This window comes from Salvelinus alpinus, chromosome 36 (genome assembly GCF_045679555.1).
Source record: "Salvelinus alpinus chromosome 36, SLU_Salpinus.1, whole genome shotgun sequence".
Lineage (NCBI taxonomy): Eukaryota > Metazoa > Chordata > Actinopteri > Salmoniformes > Salmonidae > Salvelinus > Salvelinus alpinus.
The window spans coordinates 5,906,118-5,929,125 of record NC_092121.1 but is presented as its reverse complement, the minus strand read 5'-3'; the positions used below and the strand labels follow the sequence as shown (position 1 = coordinate 5,929,125).

The following is a 23,008-nucleotide window of genomic DNA, read 5'->3' as shown; positions in this document are numbered from 1 at the left end:
TTTTTATCAACTTAAGTTCTTGTGAACATTACAAGTTTTGAACTTCTATTTGCTATTTATTGGCCTGTAGGCCTCATTGACCTGAGCTCATACAACTCGTTTTTGAGTTTAAAAAAAGCGTAATTTATGAATTATTTTGACTATAACAAATACTCAGGTTAAATATATTTGTGCTATTTATCGCAGACTACGTTGTGTCAAAGTTTAACAAAGACTCTCTCCTCCTCACCAGTATCATGATCAAAGACATGATCAAGAGCCTCACATACAGTATATCGTTTGGTCATTGTGCTGCCACAGAATGAATTGTGAGCAAGGCCTCAAAAAAGCTTTATATACCAGAGCTGCGAGAAAAGTTCTATATATTATTGAAACAATGTTGCGATTGTTTGTGAGAAGGCCAACAGGTGTGGTTCCCGTGGGGGAAAGATTCTATTGGGGAAAGGTTCCCGTGGGGGTTGCCATGGAAGCCAAGAAAGGGGGTGAGGTGTGCGTGTGTGTGTGCGTGTGTGTGCTCAAACCCACACGCATGTGGGGGTCTGGGAGAGGAAGTGTGTCCATCTGATAAATGGGCATGTGCCTGAACTCAATATTATACACTAATTGTAGTCTCACCCATTCATTTCTAATTACCGGTCATTTTTGACCAGGAACACCACATAAGTTAAATAGCATTTTATGGAAATCATCCAAATGTATTTTGTGTGTTCAGATGCCCTGTGTGGACAAAGTCATGGAACCTTATGACAATCAGATTAAATGAGCTACATTTTTCAGAGAGAAAACTTGTAAATCGGTCCAATTCGACCGGAACACAGCAGGACGGTTCAAATACAATCTACACAGGACCTTCTAATCAGCAGGTTTGAATGGCCGGGAGTTTTGGCTTTCCATCGTGAAACTTGCTTGTGAAACAGTTTTTTGCACAATTTTTTGGGGGGCCAATTTGAATGTAAATCTATTACAGTAAGGTACTTAATTGTTACCCAGAAATAAAATGGCTGCATTGGGCCTTTGAAAAGGAGCAGCCTCTTTAGGAAGAAGAGAGTAAAGGTTTAAAAGGAGGAGAAAGGGTAGTGAAAGAATAATCAATTAATAACGAGGAGAGAAGGGTAGGAAGAAGAGAGTAAAGGGTTAACAGGAGGAGAGAGGGTAGTGGTCCTTCACCTGTGGTCTCAACAATGCCCTCCAGGATGACAACAATCTCAAACTGCTCGTTCATGAGGGAGCGCTGGGACAGGTCAAAGAAAGGACTCTTAGGATTGATCTCGTGGCAGATGGTGAGAGGTGACACTAGGAAGAGCTGGTCCGCACCCGTCCCAAAACCCACATCCAGCTCACACTGGTCCAGGGGAAGGAACTCTCCCTCCGGGGTCTGACGAGACTGGGAGAGAGGGAGGGGGAGAGAGGGAGGGGGAGGAGAGAAAGGAGAAATAGGGGGGAGGGAGAGAGAGAGAGAGAAAGATATATATTTTTTTACTTTAAACTGTAGACTTGCATTTTTCCACTCTACCATGGCTTCTGTTGGAGTCACTCTGCAGTGCCACCAAGATGATTGTAGATAACAGTGTGACTGGAGCAGAGTAGCCTGGAGCCTATCAATCTTCTCTACACCACCACATGCTGTTTGTCTTGTTGTTAATTTCCTATTTTCTTCCCTTCCGGAGGTGGGTGAGTGGACAGCACATAAACCAAAACAAAGTAGGCAGGCAAAAGTAATATAGGAACATTTCAGGACATGGGGGTCCATATATCGATATATACAGTATGATAGAACATTCATGTTTCAGGTGCCATGGCCTTCAGCACAATGTACCTATTATCTCTTATTGCCCAGCACACCATCCCATCCCCCTCACCTTATCTACAACCCAGGGAAGCACTACACATCTGTGCAAGGAAACAGCCACTAAACTCTGCTAGTTTCACCGCTCTCCAAGGTGAGACACATAAATGCACACACTCTGTCTCTCTCTCCTGCCCCGTACCACGTGGGAGCGCCAGAAGGCATTCCTTCCTCTGAATATTCAAGGCTGAAGGTCGAGAGAGGCAAAGGTCGAGTCATGCGTCCTCCGAAACATGACCCGCCATACTCCGCTTCTTAACACCCGCCCACTTAACCCGCAGGCCAGCTGCACCAATGTGTCAGAGGAAACACCGTTCAACTGACAACCAAACTCAGCCTGCAGGCGCCCAGCCCGCCACAAGGAGTCGCTAGAGCACGATGAGTCAAGTAAAGCCCCCCGGCCAAACCCTCCCCTAACCCGGATGACGCTTGGCCAGTTGTGCGCCGCCCTATGGGACTCCCAGTCACGGCTGGTTGTGAAACAGCCTGAGATAGAACCCGGGTCGGTAGCAAGCCTAGCCCTTCATATTCATTTGCAGTGGGCCTGTCGAGGATTAGATGAGGAGGTGGTGAGAAAACCCTGTTTAGGCGGACCCAGCCTAAGGCTTGCTAACTGGTGCGGAAGCATTTCATTGCCCAGCTGGGCTCTCAGCTGTCTGAGCTAAGCTGAACTGGGCTCTTCTCTTTAACTCTCTCTGTCTCTTTCGTTCTCTCTCACTCGTTCTGAAGTCCTCTCTAATAGTTCTCTCTCTGTGTCTCCCTCCGCTCCCCTCTCTGTATGTCTGTGCACAATGCACCTGCTGGGATTTTCCGTAAGGCAAATAAGAGAGTTAATGAACGTGAATGGGCCAATCAGCAGAAGCAATAACAAAGCCGGCTCCCCACCACTGTTTCTGTAAAAACTGAGGGATTGGGCTGGATTCACTCTCAAATTCATAGACAGAGCAATTGATGCAGGGACTGGCCATCCATGATATTACAATTATAGTTTTAACCCATTTTTGAGGCTGTAGAGTGTTAGTTTACATTTATTTGGTTGGCAAACATTGGAGTAAAACAAGCTTATATTTTAGGTTCTGATGGGGTACGGCGGTTAAACTAAGCTCATAAGTTATATTCTTCAAGAATCAAGGGGAATATATAATTAATTTATGTCCAAGACTTGATGTAGCAATGGCTGATTGGCCATTTAAGACATGCTTTTTTGTCAGAAATTGAGGTTTTGTGGTTCAAATTGAAGGAGAGTGTGGAGAGTCGCATAATTGTTTCTATTCCCACTGTTTTGGAGTGTTGTTATTCACATTGAAGAACACAATCTTCATTTTCTTTTATGTTTTTTTTTGTTTTACTTTCTTTTTCTCTCTGTACAGTAAGTCTCCAAAACGGAGGGAACGATTTGTTACTGCAGTTTTCTCATCTCTGTTTCTTATCTCAGCCTTCCTGATAATTGGGATGATGTGTCAGCCTCACCGCCTACACACACCTCACCTCTAACTCTTTTCTACCGCACACACACAAGTCCCACTCCTCCACTCCACACACTGCTGTTGCTGTTTTGAGATCCTCTTATCCTGCCTCCAACCCCTGCTATATGAAACTCAAGAGCATTTCCAGTACTTCCAGACCAAACCATAGAACCTGTAGTGGGCAGTAATATTTGACGTGTATGTACAGTATATTATATATACCTCACTTCTAGTCCGTGGGCCCATGATCTCGGGAGTGTCTTACATGGGAGCATTGACAATGTCAATGTCCCTAAGTACAAATTCCTTCAACTAAGCTCAATAAAACATCATTTTTTTGTTAATGGCAGAAAGATTACATCAGTTATTATTTTTGTATTTAACCTTTATTTAACTAGGCAAGTCAGTTAAGAACAAATTCTTATTTACAATGACAGCCTACCCCGGCAAAACCCTAACCTGGACGACCCTGGACCAATTGTGCGCCAGCCTATGGGACTCCCAATCACAGCCGGTTGTATTCAATCACAGCCAGGTCAATCACAGCCTGGAATTGAACCAGGATCTGAAGTGACGCCTCTAGCACTGTGCCACTTGGGAGCCCCAATCAGTTCTCAACATTTGATGAAGCATTAATACAGTCAAGAGTTACTAGTCACTGTTTGGCTTTGCATGTTGTCAGATTGGTTGGTCTGGTCAATGGTATCCTCAAAGTGTATCAAGAATGAATCAGATGGATATAAAAGGAAATGAAAGGCCATTAAAATGCACAGTGCATTCAGAAAGTATTCAGACCCCTTGACCTTTTCCCCATTTTGTTATGTTACAGCCTTATTTTAAAATGCATTAAATAACGTTTTTCCCCATGAATCTCCCAACAATACCACACAATGACAAAGCAAAAACTGGTTTTTAGAATTCCCCAAGAACACAGTGGCCTCCATCATTCTTAAATGGAAGACAAGTGCTATTCAAGTCTGAAACATTTGCTCTGTGTCTAGTTAAAGACGCATAAAGAAAGGGGGATTCCCAATTTCAAGGTTCCAACACTTCGATGCTAGATGACCCATCCTATACCTTGGTTGAAATGCCTGGGAGGATCCCTCCCCAGATCCCAACAAATTTTCACTACATGTCCTGTTTGTTTGCAGTGAGTACACTGTTTAGTATGCTGTTTATATATAACATAGTTAGATGCAACGGAATATGCTTGGTTAGGACATGCTGTCCTAGATTAAATATTAGTGGCCCATGTAATAATTCCTTGGAATCTACAGGACCCCCCCAATCTAATGCTTTACTCAGGTGAGTTGCATATTAGCATTGTCCGTAGTATGTCATTTTCACATGATGGAGTTTCATGGCCAGAATAATTTTTTTATTTCACCTTTATTTAACCAGGTAGGCTAGTAGAGAACAAGCTTTCATTTGCAACTGCGACCTGGCCAAGATAAAGCAAAGCAGTTCGACACATACAACAACACAGTTACACAGGGAATAAACAAACATACAATCAATAATACAGTAGAAGAATCTATATACAGCATGTGCAAATGAGGTAGGATAAGAGAAGTAAAGCAATAAATAGGCCGTGGTGGCGAAGTGATTACAATATAGCAATTAAACATTGGAATTGTAGAATGTGCAGAAGATGAATGTGCAAGTAGAGATACTGGGGTGCAAAGGAGCAAGAAATAAATAAATTCAGTACGGGGATGAGGTAGATTGGATGGGCTATTTACAGATGAGCTATGTACAGGTGCAGTGATCTGTGAGCTGCTCTGACAGCTGGTGCTTAAAGCTAGTGAGGGAGGTAAGTCTCTAGCTTTAGTGATTTTTGCCGTTCGTTCCAGTCATTGGCAGCAGAGAACTGGAAGGAGAGGTGACCGAAGGAAGAATTGGCTTTGGGGGTGACCAGTGAGATATACCTACGGGTGGGTGCTGCTATGGTGACCAGTGAGCTGAGATAAGGCGGGGCTTTACCTAGCAGAGACTTGTAGATGATCTGGTGCCAGTGGGTTTGGCGACGAGTACGAAGCGAGGGCCAGCCAATGAGAGCGTACAGGTCGCACTGGTGGGTAGTATATGGGGCTTTGGTGACAAAACGGATGGCACTGTGGTAGACTGCATCCAATTTGTTGAGTAGAGTGTTGGAGGCTATTTTGTAAATGACATCGCCGAAGTCGAGGATCGGTAGGATAGTCAGTTTTACGAGGTTATGTTTGGCAGCATGAGTGAAGGATGCTTTGTTGCGGAATAGGAAGCCGATTCTAGATTTAATTTTGGATTGGAGATGTTTAATGTGAGTCTGGAAGGAGAGTTTATACTCTAACCAGACACCTAGGTATTTGTAGTTGTCCACATATTCTAAGTCAGAACCGTCCAGAGTAGTGATGCTGGACGGACGGGCAGGTGCAGGCAGCGATCGGTTGAAGAGCATGCCTTATCATTGTTTTAGTTTACAATGGAGCCCCTAGTTCCACTCTTCATACCTCTGACACCTCCTTTGTCCCACCTCCCACACATGCAGTGACCTCACCCATTATAACCAGCATGTCCAGAGATACAATCTCTCTTATCATCACCCGGTGCCTGGGCTTACCTCCGCTGTACCCGCACCCCACCATACCCCTGTCAGCACATTATGCCCTGAATCTATTCTACCACGCCCTGAAATCTGCTCCTTTTATTCTTTGTCCCCAACGCTCTAGGCGACCAGTTTTGATAGCCTTTAGCCGCACCCTCATCCTACTCCTCCTCTGTTCCTCGGGTGATGTGGAGGTAAACCCAGGCCCTGCATGTCCCCAGGCACCCTCATTTGTTGACTTCTGTGATCAAAAAAGCCTTGGTTTCATGCATGTCAACATCAGAAGCCTCCTCCCTAAGTTTGTTTTACTCACTGCTTTGGCACACTCTGCCAACCCTGATGTCCTTGCCGTGTCTGAATCCTGGCTTAGGAAGGCCACCAAAAATTCTGAGATTTCCATACCCAACTATAACATTTTCCGTCAAGATAGAACTGCCAAAGGGGGAGGAGTTGCAATCTACTGCAGAGATAGCCTGCAAAGTAATGTCATACTTTCCAGGTCCATATCCAAACAGTTCGAACTTCTAATTTTAAAAATGTATCTCTCCAGAAATAAGTCTCTCACTGTTGCCGCCTGCTACCGACCCCCCTCAGCTCCCAGCTGTGCCCTGGACACCATTTGTGAATTGATCGCCCCCCATCTAGCTTCAGAGGTTGTTCTGTTAGGTGACCTAAACTTGGATATGCTTAACACCCCGGCAGTCCTACAATCTAAGCTAGATGCCCTCAATCTCACACAAATCATCAAGGAACCCACCAGGTACAACCCTAAATCCGTAAACATGGGCACCCTCATAGACATTATCCTGACTAACTTGCCCTCCAAATACACCTCTGCTGTCTTCAATTAGGATCTCAGCGATCACTGCTTCATTGCCTGTATCTGCTACGGGTCAGCGGTCAAACGACAACCCCTCATCACTGTCAAACGCTCCCTAAAACACTTCTGCGAGCAGGCCTTTCTAATTGACCTGGCCCGGGTATCCTGGAAGGATATTGACCTCATCCCGTCAGTTGAGGATGCCTGGTCATTCTTTAAAAGTAACTTCCTCACCATATTAGATAAGCATGCCCCGTTCAAAAAATGCAGAACTAAGAACAGATATAGCCCTTGGTTCACTCCAGACCTGACTGCCCTCGACCAGCACAAAAACATCCTGTGGCAGACTGCAATAGCATCAAATAGTCCCCGCGATAAGCAACTGTTCAGGGAAGTCAGGAACCAATACACGCAGTCAGTCAGGAAACCAAAGGCTAGCTTTTTCAAGCAGAAATTTGCATCCTGTAGCTCTAACTCCAAAAAGTTCTGGGACACTGTAAAGTCCATGGAGAACAAGAGCACCTCCTCCCAGCTGCCCACTGCACTGAGGCTAGGTAACACGGTCACCACCGATAAATCCATGATAATCGAACACTTCAACAAGCATTTCTCAACGGCTGGCCATGCTTTCCACCTGGCTACTCCAACCTCGGCCAACAGCTCCACCCCGCAACACCTCATTTGGCCGCCTTTCCTTCCAGTTCTCTGCTGCCTGTGACTGGAACGAATTGCAAAAATCGCTGAAGTTGGAGACTTTTATTTCCCTCACCAACTTTAAACATCTGCTATCTGAGCAGCTAACCGATCGCTGCAGCTGTACATAGTCCATCTGTAAACAGCCCACCCAATTTACCTACCTCATCCCCTTACTGTTTTTATTTATTTACTTTTCTGCTCTTTTGCACACCAGTATCTCTACTTGCACATTGATCATCTGATGATTTATCACTCCAGTGTTAATCTGCTAAATTGTAATTATTCGCTCCTATGGCCTATTTATTGCCTACCTCCTCATGCCTTTTGCACACAATGTACTGTATATAGACTAATTTTTTCCCCCTACTGTGTTATTGACTTGTTTATTGTTTACTCCATGTGTAACTCTGTGTTGTTGTCTGTTCACACTGCTATGCTTTATCTTGGCCAGGTCGCAGTTGTAAATGAGAACTTGTTCTCAACTAGCCTACCTGGTTAAATAAAGGTGAAATAAAAAAATATATATTATTTTATTTTTTTAAATGCATTTAGTTTTACTTGTATTTAAGAGCAGTTGGAGGCCACCGAAGGAGAGTTGTAATGGCATTGAAGCTCATCTGGAGGTTAGTTAACACAGTGTCCAAGGAAGGGCCAGAGGTACACAGAATGGTGTCTATATGAATAGAAAATGTGAATAGAAAGGTTTCCACAGTCGCGCTGCATGCCGTTCAAAAGGTTATCTTGTGCCCTGCCTACAAGCCATGAACCTAGTCCAGTTTGCATGAGCTGGACCCCGAAGAGCGAGCAAGTTTGCTTTTCACTTGGAGTTGAGCGCAAAGGTAATCGCCATACATCTCGCATTTCAAGAATATACGAGTCTTCACCCGTTCTCACCATGGTGGGAATGGTCCAATATCGTTTAAGTGAGAGATGGCCTCACTGCATGTTAACCTGCAGAAAATGAGACTATGCGTCTGCATTGTTGCATGTCCTAATGACTGAAATATGAGCTGCTACTGCCTTAAAATGGACTTGCTAGTCTATGAGGAGTGCGACATCAGCTAGGAGTTTGAATATATTGAATATTTGAGTATAACGCGCGTTTTGGAGTGTGGCTGACAGTCATCTATAAAGCCAACACCACTATCGGTATCTGAAACGTCACAAGTGCCTGAATGCTCCAGTGTCTCGACACTCTTTTTCAAGCACTTTACAATTGCGGCTTCAAAAGCGTCAGCTCTCACTCTAAGTCATTTTTTTACGCATCTCGTCGAAAAATAATTCCAAAATGCCTATATTTCATTTAAATTTCCTATTTTGGAGTTTGCTAAGCAAATGCTCACTAACTTCTAGAATTAGGCAGCGTTTTTATGCATGCCAATTGCTTGCCAGTAATCAAGTATTTAGTCGCTTGTCAAAATAATATTAAGATGATTCTTATCTTTCTTGATCAGCTTTCGAGCCAACTCATGAATACGAGATTCCCTTAACTCAAAAAGGTCTATAGCTCGCACCTTATCCACTGCGTAGGCTACGTGTTCATAATATACTGAACAAGAATATCAACTCAACATGTAAAGTGTTGGTCCCATGCTGAAATAAAAGATCCCAGAAATGTTCCATACTCACAAAAAGCGTATTTCTCTCAAATGTGTGCACAAATTTGTTTACAGCCCTGTTAGTGAGCATATCTACTTTGCCAAGATAATCCATCCACCTGACAGCTGTGGCATATGAAGAAGCGGATTAAACAGCATGATCATTCCACAGGTGCACCTTGTGCTGGGGACAAAAAAAGACCACTCTAAAAAGTTACAGTTGTGTCACACAACACAATGCCAGAGATGTCTCATGTTTTGAGGGAGCTTCCAATTGGCATGCTGACTGCAGGAATGTCCAACAGAGCTGTTGTCAGAGAATTCAATGTTAATTTCTCTACCATTAGCAACATCGTTTTAGAGAATTTGGCAGTACATCCAACCGGCCTCACAACCGCAAACCACATGTAACCACGCCAGCCCAGGACCTGCACATCAGGCTTCTTCACCTGCAGGATCGTCTGAGGAAGGGGAGGAGGGGTGCTGAGGAGTATTTCTGTCTGTAATAAATCCCTTTTGTGGGGAAAATCTGATTCCGATTTGCTGGGCCTGGCTCACCCGAAACGGACCTTCAAAGTAATCAATAAATCTCCAAATGATCCAGTCGCCATTTACCGTTCCAAAGTCATGAATATAATCCACAAATTGGGACAAACCTACTCATTCAAGGGTTTTTCTTTATTTTTACTATTTTCTACATTGTAGCATAATAGTGAAGACATCAAAACTATGAAGTAACACATATGATCTCATGTTGTAACCAAAAAAGTGTTAAACAAGTCAAAATATATTTATATTTTAGATTCTTCAATGTAGCCACCCTTTGCCTTGGTGACAGCTTTGCACACTCTAGGCATTCTCTCAACCAGCTTCATGAGGTAGTCACCTGGAATGCATTTGAATTAACAGGTGTGCCTTGTTAAAAGTACATTTGTGGAATTTCTTTCCTTCTTAATGCGTTTGAGACAATCAGTTGTGTTGTGACAAGGTAGGGGTGGGATACAGAAGATAGCCCTATTTGGTAAAAGATCAAGTCCATCTTATGGCAAGAACAGCTCAAATAAATCAAGAGAAATTACTTTATCATTACAATCCATCATTACTTTAAGACAACAAGTGCCCAGTCAATCCGGGAAAATTTCAAGAACTTTGAAAGTTTCTTCAAGTGCTGTCGCAAAAATCATCAAGCGCTATGATGAAACTGGCTCTCATGAGGACCGCCACAGGAAAGGAAGATCCAGAGTTACATCTGCTGCAGATGATAAGTTCATTAGAGTTACCATCCTCAGAAATTGCAGCTCAAATAAATGCTTCACAGAGTTCAAGTAACAGACACATCTCAACATCAACTGTTCAGAGGAGACTGCATGAATCAGGCCTTCGTGGTCAAATTTCTGCAAAGAAACCACTACTAAAGGACAGCAATAAGAAGAAGAGACTTGCTTGGGCCAAGAAAACACGAGCAATGGTCATTAGACTGGTGGAAATCTGTCCCTTCGTCTGACGAGTGCAAATTTGAGATTTTTGGTTCCAACCGCTGTGTCTTTGTGAGACGCCGAGTAGGTGAACGGATGATCTCTGCATGTGTGAGAGGCACACTTAACCAGCATGGCTACCACAGCATTCTGCAGCGATACGCCATCCAATCTGATTTGAGCTTAGTGGGACTATCATTTGTTTTTCAACAGGACAATGACCCAACACACCTCCAGACTGTGTAAGGGCTATTTGACCAAGAATGAGAGTGATGGAGTGCTGCATCAGATGACCAGGCCTCCACAATCATCCGACCTCAACTGAATTGAGATGGTTTGGGATGAGTTGGACCGCAGAGTGAAGGAAAAGCAGCCAACAAGTCCTCAGCATATGTGGGAACTCCTGCAAGACTGTTAGAAAAGCATTCCAGGTGAAGCTGGTTGAGAGAATGCCAAGAGTGTTCAAAGCTGTCATCAAGGCAAAGGGTGGCTACTTTGAAGAATCTCAAATCTGAAATATATTTTAGATTTGTTTAACCATTTTTTGGTTATTACATGATTCCATATGTGTTATTTCTACAATGTAGAATAATAGTAAAAATAAAGAAAAACCCTTGAATGAGTAGGTGTGTCCAAACTTTTGACTGGTACTGCATGAACAAAGAGATGCCCATTAGGCCAGATACCTAAAAATCTAGGAAATGAGAATTGATCATACAATCCTTCCTCCATGGACGGGATGGAGGATAAGAGAGAGAAGAAAGGCATTTAATTCCATTTATAACATCTGAAGATGTAACCTTCTCAACCCAAAACCAAGCACCATTGGCCAATGAAAGATCATACATCCATATAGATAGAGGAGGCTTCTCAATCCTGTGTGTAAAGGTAGCCTAGCGATTAAGGGCATTGGACCAGTAACCAAGAGGTCGTTGGCTCGAAAACCCAGAACCGATTAGATAAAAAATCTGTTGATGTGCTCTTTAGCAAGGCACTTAACCCTAATTTCTCCTGTAAATTGCTCTGTATAAGACTGTCTGCTAAATGACAAAATTGTCAAGTCTGGGCTGATACTGACCTCCTCATGACATGGGCCTGTGGTCAAGTCCTCTGAAGTGCCAAACAGGGAATGATGCATCAGTAAACATCCTCTGGGATGCCAGGAAATATCACCACTGTCTTACTACACACTGAATCTCAATGAGCGGCATGGTGGGGTTTGTGTTATGATAAACTCATCTCTCTCTCTGTTTAGGGGGGATATTGTTCATGTCTATTGTCAGGTGTTTACAGCCCAGTGAATACTGGACATGTGTTGGCTATTGTTCTTCTGTGTGTGGTTTAGCACCAAATTGGTTCTGGGCACTACTGCTTTTACTTGCCGTCTGTGTCGGTTAAGATTACAACGACGGATGACTGTATCGCAAACGCTGACAAGCAAATCTTCCTGTGCCTGTGGCACTCTCCTCCACGCTCTTTGTAAAGCGGAAGAATCAGATATAGCTGTTGGTGCACAGTCTTTCTCTCTACATCTCTGTCTCTGTTCAGACAAACACGCTAACCTTCCCACTGACATAACCAGACAGACAGGACATTTTAACTTGTCAATTCTAGATGCTTTTGAGAAGAAGTTCCGAAGAAGTTTAGTTCCGGAGTTCCGAATTAAGCAGCAGCAGCTGAAAAGATGAGCTCCTACAAATATTGAAATTTAAATGTTTTTTTAGAGTAAAGTACATCGAAAAAAAATCAAAAGAAAACTGCAAACTGAATAGGAGACCAAACAAGCAGCAAACAAAGAAGAAAGGCTTTTGAAAAAGTAACAATTTTTCATAAAATTATACCGTTTTCTTAGCTAGCTAAGTTGTTTACCTGTTGCTAGGCAGTTGCTAGGGACATTCCTGAAAGAAGCTAGCTAGCTAACAAGGAGTGTCTAGTTGGCAGAAGAGAAGAAGGGACAAAGAAGGGACAAAGTGGGACAAAATAAGGACAGAAGAAAAGGGAAAGGGGACATTAAGGTGAAGCAGTCCTCTAAAGACACAAAAGACAATAATACAAGAAACAACACTTCTATTGCCTCTCCCTCTACGATACGCACTTCCGGTTTGGTTTGGAGCGAGTAGTTGCATTCCGCTTTGCTCCACAGGTAGTATTACAGGTAGTATTACATTTCATTTCATTACAGTACAACAGTTTGATTTGTTTGATCTTAGCTGGCTACATAGCCGTCTTTGTATCCAAGATAATTGTGTAGTCTAGAGTAATTGTCGAGGTTACCTAGCCAGTTAGAGGTTACCTAGCCAGCTACACTTTCAAACAAAGTCAACAACGCAGCCACTGCTAGCTAGCCTATTTCACCAGCCAGCAGTACTATATCATTTTAGTCAATAAGATTTTTTGCAACGTAAGCTTAACTTTCTGAACATTCGAGACGTGTAGTCCACTTGTCATTCCAATCTCCTTTGCATTAGCGTAGCCTCTTCTGTAGCCTGTCAACTATGTGTCTGTCTATCCCTGTTCTCTCCTCTCTGCACAGACCATACAAACGCTTCACACCGCGTGGCCGCTGCTACTCTAACCTGGTGGTCCCAGCGCGCACGACCCACGTGGAGTTCCAGGTCTCAGGCAGCCTCTGGAACTGCCGATCTGCGGCCAACAAGGCAGAGTTCATCTCAGCCTATGCTTCCCTCCAGTCCCTCGACTTCTTGGCACTGACGGAAACATGGATTACCACTGATAACACTGCTACTCCTACTGCTCTCTCCTCGTCTGCCCACATGTTCTCGCACACCCCGAGAGCTTCTGGTCAGCGGGGTGGTGGCACTGGGATCCTCATCTCTCCCAAGTGGACATTCTCTCTTTCTCCCCTGACCCATCTGTCTATCGCCTCCTTTGAATTCCATGCTGTCACAGTTACCAGCCCTTTCAAGCTTAACATCCTTATCATTTATCGCCCTCCAGGTTCCCTTGGAGAGTTCATCAATGAGCTTGACGCCCTGATAAGTTCCTTTCCTGAGGATGGCTCACCTCTCACAGTTCTGGGTGACTTTAACCTCCCCACGTCTACCTTTGACTCATTCCTCTCTGCCTCCTTCTTTCCACTCCTCTCCTCTTTTGACCTCACCCTCTCACCTTCCCCCCCTACTCACAAGGCAGGCAATACGCTTGACCTCATCTTTACTAGATGCTGTTCTTCCATTAATCTCATTGCAACTCCCCTCCAAGTCTCCGACCACTACCTTGTATCCTTTTCCCTCTCGCTCTCATCCAACACTTCCCACACTGCCCCTACTCGGATGGTATCGCGCCGTCCCAACCTTCGCTCTCTCTCCCCCGCTACTCTCTCCCTTCTCTCCCTTCCCTCTCCCTTCTTTCTTTTCTCTCCAAAACTCTTGAACGTGCCGTCCTTGGCCAGCTCTCCTGCTATCTCTCTCAGAATGACCTTCTTGATCCAAATCAGTCAGGTTTCAAGACTAGTCATTCAACTGAGACTGCTCTTCTCTGTGTCACGGAGGCGCTCCGCACTGCTAAAGCTAACTCTCTCTCCTCTGCTCTCATCCTTCTAGACCTATCGGCTGCCTTTGATACTGTGAACCATCAGATCCTCCTCTCCACCCTCTCCGAGCTGGGCATCTCCGGCGCGGCCCACGCTTGGATTGCGTCCTACCTGACAGGTCGCTCCTACCAGGTGGCGTGGCGAGAATCTGTCTCCGCACCACGTGCTCTCACCACTGGTGTCCCCCAGGGCTCTGTTCTAGGCCCTCTCCTATTCTCGCTATACACCAAGTCACTTGGCTCTGTCATATCCTCACATGGTCTCTCCTATCATTGCTATGCAGACGACACACAATTAATCTTCTCCTTTCCCCCCTCTGATAACCAGGTGGTGAATCGCATCTCTGCATGTCTGGCAGACATATCAGTGTGGATGACGGATCACCACCTCAAGCTGAACCTCGGCAAGACGGAGCTGCTCTTCCTCCCGGGGAAGGACTGCCCGTTCCATGATCTCGCCATCACGGTTGACAACTCCATTGTGTCCTCCTCCCAGAGTGCTAAGAACCTTGGCGTGATCCTGGACAACACCCTGTCGTTCTCAACTAACATCAAGGCGGTGACCCGTTCCTGTAGGTTCATGCTCTACAACATTCGCAGAGTACGACCCTGCCTCACGCAGGAAGCGGCGCAGGTCCTAATCCAGGCACTTGTCATCTCCCGTCTGGATTACTGCAACTCGCTGTTGGCTGGGCTCCCTGCCTGTGCCATTAAACCCCTACAACTCATCCAGAACGCCGCAGCCCGTCTGGTGTTCAACTTTCCCAAGTTCTCTCACGTCACCCCGCTCCTCCGCTCTCTCCACTGGCTTCCAGTTGAAGCTCGCATCCGCTACAAGACCATGGTGCTTGCCTACGGAGCTGTGAGGGGAACGGCACCTCCGTACCTTCAGGCTCTGATCAGGCCCTACACCCAAACAAGGGCACTGCGTTCATCCACCTCTGGCCTGCTCGCCTCCCTACCTCTGAGGAAGTACAGTTCCCGCTCAGCCCAGTCAAAACTGTTCGCTGCTCTGGCACCCCAATGGTGGAACAAACTCCCTCACGACGCCAGGTCAGCGGAGTCAATCACCACCTTCCGGAGACACCTGAAACCCCACCTCTTTAAGGAATACCTAGGATAGGATAAAGTAATCCTTCTAACCCCCCCCCCTTAAAAGAGTTAGATGCACTATTGTAAAGTGGTTGTTCCACTGGATATCATAAGGTGAATGCACCAATTTGTAAGTCGCTCTGGATAAGAGCGTCTGCTAAATGACTTAAATGTAAATGTAAATGTAAGAAGGCAGCACCAAACTGCTGGTATGATACATAACGTTCTGAGAACCATATGTTTCTTAGAGCTTGCTGAGGGCCTGGTTGTCCTATGGTTATTTTGCGTACAACTTTCCCACAACTTTCTGGGAATGGTGCACGATAATTGTTTGGCTGGGAACATTCTCGGCACAATTAAAGAACTTGACGAATAAACATGAATTTCTTGGCATTTCATTACTTTAATAGAACGTTTCCTAAAAGTTCAAACATGGTTACATTTCATTTCAATTTTGAAATGTTATAGCAATGTTCTTAAACTGGTTTAACATTGGAAATGTTCTCAAATAGTTCAGATAACGTTAAGGAAAAACATTTTTCTGTGGGAATTTCAGTACTTCAGTATAACGTTTCCTACATGTTTCCTGGTGGTTCTATTTAAAGTCATGTTCTCAAATTGTTCCGAGAATGTTAAGAAAACTTCCCATATAACCCACAAGTAAACTTTAGTAACACCCCCCCCAAGCAGACACCTCGACGGCCCTGAAAGAACTTCATTGGACTCTATGTAAACTGGAAACCACATATCCTGAGGCTGCATTTATTGTAGCTGGGGATTTAAACAAAGCTAATCTGAAAACAAGGCTCCCTAAATTTTATCAGCATATCAAATGTGCGACCCGGGCTGGCAGCATTCTGGATCATTGCTACTCTAACTTCTGCGACGTATAACAAAGCCCTCCCTTGCCCTCCTTTCGGCAAATCTCACCACGACTCCATTTTGTTGCTCCCAGCCTATAGACAGAAAGTAAAACAGGAAACGCCCATACTCAGGTCTATCCAACCCTGGTCTGACCAATCGGATTCCACGCTTCAAGATTGCTTCGATCACGTGGACTGGGATATGTTCCGGGTAGCATCAGACAATAACATTGATATATACGCTGACTCGGTGAGCGAGTTTATTAGCAAGTGCATCGGTGATGTTGTACCCACAGTGACTATTCAAATCTTCCCCAACCAGAAACCGTGGATTGATGGCAGCATTTGCGCAAAACTGAAAGCGCGAACCACTGCTTTAAATCATGGCAAGGCGACCGGAAACATGACTGAATACAAACAGTGTATCTATTTCCTCTGCAAGGCAATCAAACAGGCTAAGCGTCAGTATAGAGACAAAGTAGAGTAGCAATTCAATGGCTCAGACACGAGACGTATGTGGCAGGGTCTACAGACAATCACGGATTACAAAAAGAAAACCAGCCCTGTCGCGGACACCGACGTCTTGCTCCCAGACAAACTAAACAACTTCTTTGCTCACTTTGTGGACAATACAGTGCCACTGACACGGCCCTCTTCCAAAACCTGCGGGCACTCCTTCACCGCAGCCAACGTGAGTAAAACATTTAAACGTGTTAACCCTCACAAGGCTGCCAGCCCAGACGGCATCCCTAGCTGCGTCATCAGAGCATGCGCAGGGACATATTCAATCAATCCCTATCCCAGTCTGCTGTTCCCACATGCTTCAAGTGAGGCACCATTGTTCCTGTTCCCAAGAAAGCTAAGATTACTGAGCTAAACGACTATCGCCGTAGCACTCACTTCCGTCATCATGAAGTGCTTTGAGAGACTATTCAAGGATCATATCACCTCCACCCTTCCTGACACCCTAGACCCACTCCAAGTTGCTTACCGCCCCAATAGGTCCACAGACGACGCAATCGCAACCACACTGCACACTGCCCTAACCCATCTGGACAAGAGGAATACCTATATAAGAATGCTGTTCATCGATTACAGCTCAACATTTAACACCATAGTACCCTCCAAACTCGTCAATAAGCTCGAGACCATTGGTCTCGACCCCGCCCTGTGCAACTGGGTCCTGGACTTTCTGATGGGCCACCCCAGGTGGTGAGGTTAGGAAACAACATCTCCACCCCACTGATCCTCAACACTGTAGCCCCACAAGGGTGCATTCTCAGCCCTCTCCTGTACTCCCTGTTCACCCATGACTGCACGGCCAGGCCCGATCCAACACCATCATTAAGTTTGCTGATGACACAACAGTGGTAGGCCTGATCACCGACAACGACGAGGCAGCCTATAGCGAGGAGGTCAGAGACCTGACCATGTGGTGCAAGTACAACAACCTCTCCCTCAATGTGATCAACACAAAGAAGATGATTGTGGACTACAGGAAAAGGAGGACCGAGCACACCACCATTCTCATCGAGGGCACTTCAAAACCTATTCCCCCAGAGAAGACTGAAAAGATTTGGCATGGGTCCTCAGATCCTCAAAAGGTTCTACAGCTGCACCATCGAGAGCATCCTGATGGGTTGCATCACTGCCTGGTATGGCAACTGCTTGGCCTCCGACTACAAGGCACTACAGTGAGTAGTGCATATAGCCCAGTACATCACCGGTGCCAAGCTTCCTGCCATCCAGAACCTCTATACCAGGCGGTGTCAGAGGAAGGCACTGAAAATTGTCAATGACTCCAGCCACCCTAGTCATAGACTGTTCTCTCTGCTACCGCAGCAAGCGATACCGGAGCGCCAAGTCTAGGACCAAGAGGCTTCTAAACAGCTTCTACCCCCAAGCCATAAGACTCCTGAACATCTAATCAAATGGCTACCTAGACTATTTGCATTGCCCCCCTCTTCTACGCTGCTGCTACTCTCTGTTATTATCTATGCATAGTCACTTTAATAACTCTACCTATATGTACATATTACCTCAATTACCTCGACTAACCAGTGCCCCCGCACATTGACTCTGTACCGGTACCCCCTGTACATAGCTTCGCTATTGTTATTTTACTGCTGCTCTTTCATTATTTGTTACTTTTATTTGTAACTTTTTTTGGTATTTTCTTAAAACTGCATTTTTGGTAAGGGCTGGTAAGTAAGCATTTCACTGTAAGGTCTACACCTGTTGTATTCGGCACATGTGACAAATACAATTTAATTTAGTTTGATTTGATTTTGCCGGTCCGCACAAGGAAAAAGGCTATTTTAGGCGCAGTGTTTAGGTTTAGGGTTTGGGTAACAATTAGGGTTAAAATTAGGGTTAGGTTTAGCATTAGGAGTTAGGGTTAGGTTAAGGGGTTAAGGTTAGTGTCAGGTTAAGGGTAAGAGTTAGGGAAAATAGGATTTTGAATGGGAATCAATTGTTTGGTTCCGAAAAGGATAATAAAACAAACTTGTGTGTGCGTATGTGTGTTTTTCCAAACATTTCAAACAGCCTTTCAGTCCTTTTTTGTCCTCCCAGAGAATTTTCCTCTTTGGAGCCATGTCTTCTGAGTCGTATCTCTGCAGTGAGTGACTCATGGCTGAGGACAGGCACTACATGAAATTTATTGGGCCTAAAGAGGCCTGGTCATCCGAGTCATCTCCACACTCCATGCCTGGGCCTCTCCAAAGCCCTCATTAATCAGGGGCAGGCCGAGCGGCAGGCAGGCGACGGTGCATGTGTTGATTAGGTACTGGAGTGGTCCCTGGTTCACTGGCTGCTGAGGAAATGAAAGAGGTTGGTTGGAAGCGCTTCACACAAGGAGGAGACGCAGGGGAAATGGAAATCACTGTTTTCTTGGAAATAATATAATCCACTCTGAAATTCAAATAGGCTGTTCTGTAATGCTAAACTGGAGGTTAGTTAGCTCTCTCTGTCTCTTGTCTTGAACTGGGTTTTAATGTGCAGTGTAATGCTCATAGACTGTCACAGGAGCGGTTGAAAACGACTCTGGTCACAACTGCCATGGCCAAAATAGTGCTTAATGTGACAGTGCTGCCAGAGCCCACTCACTAATTCAATTTAAAACCTGAGAGGGATTCATATTGGAGCACCAGGAATAAGAGCCTAGTCTAATGTGGCTCTGTCAGTACACTGTACTATAACCGACAGTTGTTGAGTAACATAATGGTTTACAGTCAAATGCTCTTGCTTTATTTTTGTCTCCAGGGTATCTCCGCCGACACATCGTGTCCATCTGCGTTCCGCGTTCCACTTCTATATCACTCACGGGTCACATGGTCTCTGGCAGTGACATAAGAAGTAAAACATACTCCGCCTCACACCTCAAACACACACTTCACGCGTGGCTTCCTTTATTGCCTCGGATAACAATGTGGGATGAGAGGCCAGGTGGTAGTGTTAACCCTTCCACTGCCTTGGATCGGATGATATAGTTGTGTGTGTGTGTGTGTGTGTGCGTGTGTGTGTGTGCGCGCACTCACATAAATATGTACTCTGCAGAGCCCCAGCAACCCTGAAGAAGCTAACAAGTATTATTAGATGGCGCCGGAAAAGAAGGCTGACTTTTTAGTGTTCCTATCCAATTGTGTTTTTTTGTTCGTTTCTTTGCGTTATTTGTAACTTATTTTGGTACTTATTTTGTACATAATGTTGCTGCTACCGTCTCTTATGACCAAAAATAACTTCTGGACATCAGAACTGCGATTACTCACCACGAACTGGCAGAATCCTTTTTTTGCTTTAACGAGTCCGACGAGCCCGACGTGAAAGACAAACTGCTTTCCCGGGAACAGGCCCAGATCCCCGTCATTTGCGTCATTTGCGTGAAGAGAAGGCAGAGAAAAAGGGTCTGGAGGGTAGGCTGCCTTCTGAGAATTAGTAGGCGATCGAATAAACCCCCACTGCCTTTGTAACGGGTGTCGTCATCGGATGAAGAGGAATCGGACCAAAGCGCAGCGTGGTAAGTGTTCATGACTTTTTATTTAAACTGAACACTAAACAAAATAACAAAGTGAATAACCGAAACAGTCCTGTCAGGTGCAAAACACTAAACAGAAAACAACTACCCACAAAACACAGGTGGGAAAAAGCTGCCTAAGTATGATTCTCAATCAGAGACAACGATAGACAGCTGCCTCTGATTGAGAACCACACCCGGCCAAACACAAAGAAATACAAAACATAGAAAATGAACATCGAATGCCCACCCAAATCACACCATGACCAAACCAAAATAGATACATAAAAAGCTCTCTACGGCCAGGGCGTGACAGCCTTCCATTCTGCTAGCAAACATACAATCTTTGGAAAATAAAATTGACAACCTACGCGGAAGATTAAACTCCCAATGGGACATTCAAAACTGTAATATCTCATGTTTCACGGAGTCGTGGCTGAACGACAACATTACCAACATACAGCTGGCTGGTTATACGCTTTATCGTCAGGATAGAACAGCGGCGCCTGGTAAGACAAGGGGAGGCAGACTATGTATTTTTGTAAATAACAGCTGGTGCACGATATCTAAGGAAGTCTCAAGGTTTTGCTCGCCTGAGGTAGAGTATCTCATGATAAGCTGTAGACCACACTATCTACCTATAGAGTTTTCATCTGTATTTTTCGTAGCTGTCTACATACCACCACATACTGATGCTGGCATTAGGACCGCACTCAATGAGCTGTATTTCGCCATAAGCAAACAGGAAAACGCTCAACAAATGCGGCGCTCCTAGTGGCTGGAGACTCCAATGCATGGAAACATAAATCGGTCTTACCAAACTTCTATCAGCATGTTAAATGTGCAACCATAGGGGAAAGAAACTCTGAACCACCTTTACTCTACACACAGAGACGCATACAAAGCTCTCACTCACCCTTCATTTGGCAAATCTGACCACAACTCTATCCTGCTGATTCCTGCTTAAAAGCAAAAATTAAAGCAGGAAGCACCAGTGACTCGATCTATAAAAAAAGTGGTCAGATGAAGCAGATGCTAAGCTACAGGACTGTTTTGCTAGCACAGACTGGAATATGTTCCCGGGATTCCACCGATGGCATTGAGGAGTACACCATATCAGTTACTGGCTTCATCAACAAGTGCATCGATGACGTCGTCCCCACAGTGACCGTACGTACATATCCCAACCAGAAGCCATAGATTACAGGCAACATCCGTACTTAGCTAAAGGCTAGAGCTGCTGCTTTCAAGGAGCGGAACTCTAACCCGGACGCTTATAAGAAATCCCGCTATGCCCTCTGATGAACCGTCAAACAGACAAAGTGTCAATACAGGACTAAGATCGAATCATACTACACCGGCTCTGACGCTCGTCAGATGTGGCAGGGCTTGCAAACCATTACAGACTACAAAGGGAAGCACAGCCGAGAGCTGCCCAGTGACACGAGCCTACCAGTCGATCTAAACTACTTCCATGCTCGCTTCGAGGCAAATAACACTGAAACATGCATGAGAGCACCAGCTGTTCCGGAAGACTGTGTGATCACGCTCTCCACAGCCGATGTAAGTAAGACCTTTAAACAGGTCAAAATTCACAAGGACACAGGGCCAGACGGTTTACCAGAACATGTACTTCGAGCATGCGCTGACCAACTGGCAAGTGTCTTCACTGACATTTTCAACCTCTCCCTGTCTGAGTCTGTAATACCAACATGTTTTAAGCAGACCACCATAGTCCCTGTGCCCAAGAACACTGAGGTAACCAGCCTGAATGACTACCGACCCGTAGCACCGACACGTCTGTAGCCATGAAGTGCTTTGAAAGGCTGTTTATGGCTCACATCAACACCATTATCCCAGAAACCCTAGACCCACTCAAATTTGCAAACCGCACCAACAGATCCACAGATGATGCAAGCTCTATTGCACTCCACACTGCCCTTTCCCACCTGGACAAAAGGAACACCTATGTGAGAATGTTATTCATTGACTACAGCTCAGCGTTCAACACCATAGTGCCCTCAAAGCTCATCACTAGGCTAAGGACCCTGGGACTAAATGCATGCCTCTGCAACTGAATCCTGGACTTCCTGACGGGCCGCCCCCCAGGTGGTATGGGTAGCTAACAACACATCCGCCACCTGATCCTGAACACAGGGGCCCCTCAGGGGTGCGTGCTCAGTCCCCTCCTGTACCCCCTGTTCACTCATGACTGCACGGCCAGGCACGACTCCAACACCATCATTACGTTTGCCGATGACACAACAGTGGTAGGCCTGATCACCGACAACGACGAGGCAGCCTATAGGGAGGAGGTCAGAGACCTGGCCGTGTGGTGCCAGGACAACAACCTTTCCCTCAACGTGATCAAGACAAAAGAGATGATTGCGGACTACAGGAAAATGAAGACCGAGCACGTCCCCATTCTCATCGACGGGCCTGTAGTGGAGCAAATTGAGAGCTTCAAGTTCCTTGGTGTCCACATCACCAACAAACTAACATGGTTCAAGCACACCAAGACAGTTGTGAAGAGGGCGCGACGAAACCTATTCCCCTCAGGAGACAGGAGAAAATAGGAGAAAACAGGAGACAGGAGAAAACATTTGGCATGGGTCCTCAGATCCTTAAAAGGTTCTACAGCTGCACCATCAAGCGCATCCTGACTGGTCGCATCACTGCCTGGTATGGCAATTTCTCAGCCTCCGACCACAAGGCACTACAGTGAGTAGTGCATATAGCCCAGTACATCACCGGGGCCAAGCTTCCTGCCATCCAGGACCTCTATACTAGACGGTGTCAGAGGAAGGCCCTAAAAATTGTCAAAGACTCCAGCCACCCTAGTCATAGACTGTTCTCTCTGCTATCGCGGCAAGCGGTACCGGAGCGCCAAGTCTAGGTCCAAGAGGCTTCTGAACAGCTTCTACCCCCAAGCCATAAGACTCCTGAACATCTAATCAAATGGCTACCCAGGCTATTTGCATTGCCCCCCCTCCTCTTT

General features: G+C 45.4%; 1 protein-coding gene across 2 annotated transcripts in view; it reads right to left on the bottom strand.

The window, feature by feature from the left end:
- LOC139565477 (G protein-activated inward rectifier potassium channel 1-like) overlaps positions 1–23,008 on the bottom strand; it is a 35,239-nt gene that overhangs the window by 7,316 nt on the left and 4,915 nt on the right. The window contains exon 2 of one of the 2 annotated variants that reach the window (XM_071385852.1): positions 1,168–1,384. The exons of the other annotated variant lie outside the window; for it this stretch is intronic. Coding sequence (XP_071241953.1) covers positions 1,168–1,384 — 217 coding nt within the window. The remainder of the gene's footprint in view (positions 1–1,167; positions 1,385–23,008) is intronic. 2 annotated transcript variants of the gene reach the window in all.